At 50.3% G+C, this 7,500-nt stretch overlaps 1 protein-coding gene across 13 annotated transcripts in view; it reads right to left on the bottom strand.

Annotated features, from left to right (window-relative positions):
- Positions 1-7,500, bottom strand: part of dock3 (dedicator of cytokinesis 3) — a 312,362-nt gene that overhangs the window by 49,175 nt on the left and 255,687 nt on the right. For 9 of the 13 annotated variants that reach the window (XM_035388217.1, XM_035388222.1, XM_035388223.1 and 6 more), the window contains 4 exons: positions 6,576-6,657; positions 4,265-4,435; positions 1,030-1,119; positions 1-26 (listed from right to left, as the gene is read on the bottom strand). The exon at positions 1-26 is cut by the window's left edge and continues 167 nt beyond it. In XM_035388217.1, the coding sequence (XP_035244108.1) occupies positions 1-26; positions 1,030-1,119; positions 4,265-4,435; positions 6,576-6,657 (369 nt within the window). The remainder of the gene's footprint in view (positions 27-1,029; positions 1,120-4,264; positions 4,436-6,575; positions 6,658-7,500) is intronic. The other 4 variants (XM_035388227.1, XM_035388226.1, XM_035388228.1 and 1 more) reach the window with 1 other exon arrangement.

Here is a 7,500-nt window from a genome sequence, read left to right as displayed (position 1 = left end):
GCGGGGAAGGAGCTCAGCAGCGCCGCCTGTGGCCAGAGCGGGAGACAGCACAGGGACGGTGGAACCACGGCTCACTCGCACGCGACTCGCCCAAGCGTGGGGGGGGGGCTCCATGCTCCGCTCGGGAGCGTTCCGGGGGTGGGGGGGGGTTGTGGGGGATTTTGGGGGGGGGGGTTGTGGTGGGGCTTGGGGGGGTGCAGGAGGACTGCTGGGCCTGGAGGCGTCACACAGAAACCGGAGCGAGAGATCGCAGCAGCCGTCGCCGCTTCTGATTGGCCGATTATCTATGCCAATGCTTCTGATTGGCCAATTATCCAGCACCTTAATGGAATCAGTTTGTTTCAGTTCAGTCAATTAAGGAAATCAACTGAAATTCAGGTCATGAATTTAAAAATGGTCACAATGTTCTATGAGGATTAATGAATTCATTTCAGTGTATTTCCTGAATTGACAGAATTGAGCTGGGATTGATTGACCACAGTCCTTAAACTGTTGGGTACTGAAAGGTTTCTGTGAGTATGGAGATTTAAAAAAATTTATGTGTAAGTGTTTTTGTTCCTATTACTCCCAAAGGTTTGTTTTTAGCACAGAAAGACCCTTTCAGCTGCGGTTGTTTAGTTTTCCCCCGTCCAATCGCGTCTCTGTCGCCCCCGGAGACGGACGGGACGCCGGCGGCCCAGCAGCCCGGTGATTGGTCCATTCCTGGCGCAGTGATGACCCGTCTCCGAGCACGGCATCGCCGAGGATGCAGTGAGCTTTCAGGGGAATGACACGCGGACAGACATGACACGTGGTTAAAGAAATTAAGAGATTACAAAAAAACTAAACAAAACCCAAGAAAAGAACTGTGAGGATTCAGCTCCGGCTGGCTGGTAGGCAGGCTGATTGGTTGGTTGGTTGGTTGTTGCTTTGGAAACGCAGGGGGGTTGGGGGGAGGGGTGGTGCTGGTGCTTTGATGGCGGGAAGAGCTCGGCAGGGGGCGCCCCTTGCGGTACCGGGTGTGCACCGCAAGGGGGCGCTGTTACTTACTGAGAGAGGAGAAGGCCGCGGAGCATGGGAGCTCCAGGGCGGCACACAGCTGACCGCACCACTGGGCTGTCCGGCCGAAGGCGGGGCGCTCTGGGGCACAGTGGCGGGGGAGGGGGCAGCGAAGGGGGGGACAGGAGGAGTCAGGAAATAAATAAATAAATAAGGGGTCACAGGTCAAAGGTCAAAGGGGCAAACAAACAAAACAAGATTAAAGCAACTGAAGACAAAAATTAAGTGGAAAAAAAATAATATTGAGAAATGAAAGTGCTGACAGTGGCAGAAATAGCGGGTTGTTGTCCAGAGAAAATGCTTCATTTGGGGTGGGGGGGGTGTGGGGGGGGGTTGGCGGGAGGGGGGATATGAGACAGGCGATTCCTGCCTGGAACATTCTGCTAGCTTCTGGTACAAAAACATGCTGATGAGACGTCTTGGAAAGTGGAAATAAAATAAATAAATAGATAGATAAAATAAAAAGGTCCGGTGGGCATTTTAATTCTGGGAGATACCTGGGTTTGGACAGGTTAAGGGGCCCAGGCAAGAACAAAATAAACAAGAGCATGAAAAATTAATTAAGGACGACACACGGAAAGCAAAAGCCAAGCAAAACAGGAGCTCTTATTAAAGGAAAGGAAGTGTAGCCGAAATCTGCTCCAATGACTCTCCTCTCTGGCTCACTCGCGCGAGCCGGAGATTTACTGCGGAGCGACTGCAGCCCTGCTCTGCGAAGCCGGGCTTTACTGCGGAGCGACTGCAGCCCTGCTCTGCGAAGCCGGGCTTTACTGCGGAGCGACTGCAGCCCTGCTCTGCGAAGCCGGGCTTTACTGCGGAGCGACTGCAGCCCTGCTCTGCGAAGCCGGGCTTTACTGCGGAGCGACTGCAGCCCTGCTCTGCGAAGCCGGAGATTTACTGCGGAGCGACTGCAGCCCTGCTCTGCGAAGCCGGGCTTTACTGCGGAGCGACTGCAGCCCTGCTCTGCGAAGCCGGGCTTTACTGCGGAGCGACTGCGCAGCCCTGCTCTGCGAAGCTGGGCTTTACTGAGGAGCTTGGATCAGTCCAGGATCAGTCCAGTCCATGTTTTATTAAAGGAGAGCAGGCAGTCCATCCTCCTTATGTCCTCTCCGTTGCTTTATTCAGACAGGAGGAAAGCAGAGAGAGGGAGATACCATGGGGGAGGAATCGAACCCATGACCTCACAGAGGGATTCGTGTACGGGTTCCGAATCGGTTTCCCCCTCTCCCTCCTCTTTATGGTTAACAGGATCAGCTGAAATATCCCAAAGGAGGCTGAATGGACCGGGGCGCTCGGCTGGAGCGGATGCTGACTCCGGGCTGAAACACAGACGTCGGAATCGCGATCGAGAGCCGCTGGATGCGATGGGAGAACAGAGCTTCTGTGAGCCAGACAGCCGACAGGAAGTCCTGACCGAGAATCAGTGCTCATGAACCGGTGCAAGCAAAGGACAGATTATGTGATTGAAATAAAAAACGTATTGATTTATTACAAATAAGCTTGATTTGGATTGTACAAATGATAGGCACATATAATCTCTATAATAATAACAATAATAATAATAATAATAATAATAATAATAATAATAATAAACAAATAAATAAATAAAAAACATTTGTATCATCCATTTTATTTGTAACTCAAGGTGTTTCAGATACCCCCAACTAGATATTTTGTCTTTCTATGGTCCGGAATGTTGTAAAGATGTTCCAGGGACTCATTGGTACTTTATGATCGAGGCGTTATCAAGAGCAGGACGACAGATCAAGAACAGCAACATCCTCCAGAGCAGGTAACATCCTCTGGGGGGGGGGGGGTTACAGCTACCTGTGCGGTGGGGGCTTATTTTAGGACAAAACTGTCCGCAGGGAGATTCCAGACACCCTGCTGGGGTGTCCTTCTCCTGGCCTGGGAGCGACAGAAGGAGAGCCCCAGGTCTGTGCCGACCCCGTGGAGCACCCCCCCCCCCAACCCAAGCCTCAAAATCCCCCCCCCCCCCCCCACGTCCCCAAGTCCCCAAGCAGCACTACTGTGTTAATGGCACGTGATGCAATCATCCACAGAGAGACGGGGACAGCAGGGGACGCTGGGACGCCGAGCAGGAAGGGTGAGCATAAGTTTAACTAGCAGACACCATTCACAATGGGTCAGTAAGTTATGGGACTGCGTTGAGTAACGTTGGCTCCTGTGCTCGGTGGGTGGCTGAGGAGCAGCGGCCCTGTCTGCTGAAGGTTTCACCCTACAACAGAAAGGCTTGTATTTACTGAACACGAGTCCTTGTCTTTGGCTTAAAAGTAAACTCAAGAATTGCGTTTTCTTCCCCAAACTCAGTTTGGCAAGTTCATTTTAGTGGTCACTGCCAAACTTTGTGAAGTAAATTATAAAGTATTATTAAGTTAAAAATCCAGCTTTTGATCTTTGTTCAAAGTTAAGGACACAGCCCTCCAGACACCAGAACTATTAGTGATGACACATCAATGGCTGTTTGAATTGAGTGTTTTCAATTTCTACAAGCATCTAAAGCAGAGCTGGCCAATCCTGTTCCTGGAGTTCCAATGTTTAGTAGGTTTTCAGTCCAACCCTAACCAAGCACACCTCAGTCAACAGCTAGCGAGCTCATTGAGCTGCTAATTAGTAAAATCAGGTGAGCCAAATTATGGTTGAAATGAAAAGTACAGGATGATCTACAGGAGCAGGGTTGGGCAGCCCTGCTCTAGCTGTTGAATGAGGTATGCTTTGTTAGAGTTGGAGTGAAAACCTCCAGGACGGTAGATCTCCAGGAACAGGGTTTGGCAGCCCTGATCTACAGAGTTAAACTGGTCTTGAAGACGCATCTGCTGATCCCCAAGAATTTGACCCAGATCTGCTTGGACCGGTAAAGTCCACATCACAGGTAACAGTGTGAGCAGCCGTGTGGTGTGCTGTGCCGTGGAGGTGACAATAGGTTGCATTAGCCCACACCCAGGGTCACGCCCACGCCCAGGATCACGCCCACGCCCAGGGTCACACCCACGCCCAGGGTCATGCCCATGCCCACGGCCACGCCCACACCCAGGGTCACGCCCACGCCCAGGGTAACACCCACACCCAGGGTCACGCCCACGCCCAGGGTCACGCCCACACCCAGGGTCACGCCCACACCCAGGGTCACGCCCACACCCAGGGTCACGCCCACACCCAGGGTCATTCCCATTCCCACGGCCACGCCCTCGACCGCGCCTCTTACCTGTGTGAATATGAGCGTCTCTGAGCTGCGGCTGTCCAGGCTCAGGACGAAGCGGATGGACTGGAAGAGCTCGTGGATGCTGGAGCGGAACTGGTCCTCCTCCATCCCACAGGTGGCCCGTGAGTACAAGATCCGCGACTGCACGATGAACTTGAAGAGGTACTCCAGCGCCTGCACAAAAACCCAGAGCACCCATTTAACCTCAGACCCAAAACCAGAGCACCCATTTCACCTCAGACCCAAAACCAGAGCACCCTTTTCACCTCAGACCCAAAACCAGAGCACCCATTTCACCTCAGACCCAAAACCAGAGCACCCTTTTCACCTCAGACCCAAAACCAGAGCACCCATTTCACCTCAGACCCAAAACCAGAGCACCCATTTCACCTCAGACCCAAAACCAGAGCACCCATTTCACCTCAGACCCAAAACCAGAACACCCATTTCACCTCAGACCCAGCCCAGATCCACATGTATAGGGGCTAACAAGACCAGCAGTGCAGAAACCACACTGGCTTAACACATCACACAGTCCACATGAAAACAACAGCTATCGCTTTAGGCGACTGATCCAAGACCAGCTACGACTTTGGCTGAGAAATATTATCTGTTTTCAGCCTCATCTGACTCTGGAAAGCAAGGTCTGGAATGTCAATCTCAGAGATTGCAGAAGCGGCCAGGAAACGTTCTACAACTTGGCTGTTCACACCTATCAAAATCCCATGTGAGGAAGCCCGATTAGCTGATGACCTTTAGGGGTGAAATGACCCTCAGTACGGTCTCTACAGCAGTGATGTCCACCCTTTCTTTGGGACCCTAACCCTAATCCCAACCCTAACCCAAACCCTCTCTCTGGGACCCTAATGCTAACCCCTCTCTGGGACCCTAACCCTAATCATCTCTCTGGGACCCTAACCTTAACTCTCTCTCTGGGACCCTAACCTTAATCCTCTCTCTGGGACCCTAACCCTAACCCTCTCTCTGGGACCCTAATGCTAACCGTCTCCCTGGGACCCTAACCCTAACCTTCTCTCTGGGACCCTAACCTTAACCCTCTCTCTGGGACTCTAACCCTAACCCTCTCTCTGGGACTCTAACCCTAACCCTAACCCTCTCCCTGGGACCCTAACCCTAACCCTCTCTCTGGGACCCTAACCCTAACCCCAACCCTAACCCTAACCCTCTCACTGGGACCCTAACCCTCTCTCTGGGACAGCTGCAGGTTGTGCATATTTCCAGTGTAGCTCCACACTGATCAGTTACAGCAGCTGATTACGCAGTCACCTGGTTTCTTGGCTCTGATTTGCTTTCAGGTTTTAGGGCCAAATAGTGAATGCCGAGAGTGGATATCACTGCTGTGCAGCCACAAACACCGACCTGCCTTCCAGTGAGGCTGCTGGGCCTGGCGTTAGAATTACACAGCGTCACACGGCAGATTGAGCCACTACTGGCCTTAAAAACACATCACTATACTAAACAGGCTCAGTCATTTCTGTTTTAATAGCCACTAAAAATAATCCTGGCAGAATGGATAAAGGGTGGTTGTGACCTTGCACTTCAGACAATGTGCACAGTTCCTCAAAAGCTGCCAGTTTCAAACTCTTTAGCTTCATGGCTTTGACATTTCTGGTGCCAAATATTTTATCATCTTGGCTTCTTGAATTGACAATGATGTTGAATCTCATACCCTCAGTGTAGCTCCTCATGAGTTTGCCAAGACTCTTTAGACCCACCAGATAATTCCGTTCTGTAGTCTGAAGATTTAAAGTGCATCTGGTGCGTCTCAAGAATCTGCAGCTTTACCACTGTGGCCTATAGCCCCTCCCACTTACTGTTCTTGTACCCAGTGGTCATGCACATTCTGCTACCATGCAGAATGTTTAGCATTAGCCTTATTTATCACCTTCATGGCTCTCATCCAGCTCTATGTAAAATGCATGGCTAATAATTCAACAACTAATAAAGTTCTTTCAAAATCCAATGTGGATGAATCAAAATGCTGCATTGTAACATTTAAATGAATGGGGTTTTTTTTAAGCCTTTTGCTAGAATTCATTTTCCGTTTTAAGTTTCCGCCATGATGCAGCCTGAAAGCGCCAAATTTAAAATCTGGCTTAAAAAACCCATTTTATACGCTTGCATTCAACTATGTAGCTATTTTACCTCTCATCGTACTGTTAAATCAATTTAAATGTCTATACTCTGTTCTATTTCTTTATCTATGCTTTTATTGCGTAAAGCGTTTAGTGCACCATGTGTGAAAACCATTGAACAAATTCAGTTATTATTAATAATTAACATAAATAATTACCCTCATGGCCTCCTGGATGGGATCCTGCCGGACAGCTTCAGCTGAGCGATCCATGTACCACTTCAGACAGCGGATCAGCTCTCTAAACACGCACACACACACACACACACGCACACACACACAGACACAGACACAGACACACACACAGTCACACACACACGCACACACACACAGACACACAGACACACAGACGCAGACGCAGACGCACACGCACACACGCACAGACACACACACGCACACGCACACGCACACGCACACACAGACACAGACACGCACACACACACACACACACACAGACACAGACACAGACACAGACACACGCACACGCACACGCACGTACACGCACACAAACAGACACAGACAGACACAGACACAAACACACACACACAGACACAGACACACAGACAGACACAGACACACACACACACACACACACAGACACACAGACACAGACACAGACACAGACACACACACATACACACACAGACACAGACACAGACACACACACACACACAGACACATACACACAGACACAGACAGACACAGACAGACACAGACACAGACACACAGACACACAGACACACACACACACACACACACACACACAGACACAGACACACACACACACACAGACACATACACACAGACACAGACACACACAGACACACACAGACACACAGACACACACACACAGACACAGACACACAGACACACACAGACACAGACACACAGACACACACACAGACACACACACAGACACACACACACAGACACACACACAGACACACACAGACACAGACACAGACACACACACATAGACATTTACATTTTAGAGCAGTAAGGAGGCCGTCTTTCAGACAGTGGATCAGCTCTCCATACACACAAACATTTAAAATCACAGTTCACACTGCAGTGCCTTGAGGAG

This window comes from Anguilla anguilla, chromosome 13 (genome assembly GCF_013347855.1).
Source record: "Anguilla anguilla isolate fAngAng1 chromosome 13, fAngAng1.pri, whole genome shotgun sequence".
In the NCBI taxonomy this organism is placed as follows: Eukaryota; Metazoa; Chordata; class Actinopteri; order Anguilliformes; family Anguillidae; genus Anguilla; species Anguilla anguilla.
This window is presented reverse-complemented; position numbering and strand designations above follow the sequence as displayed.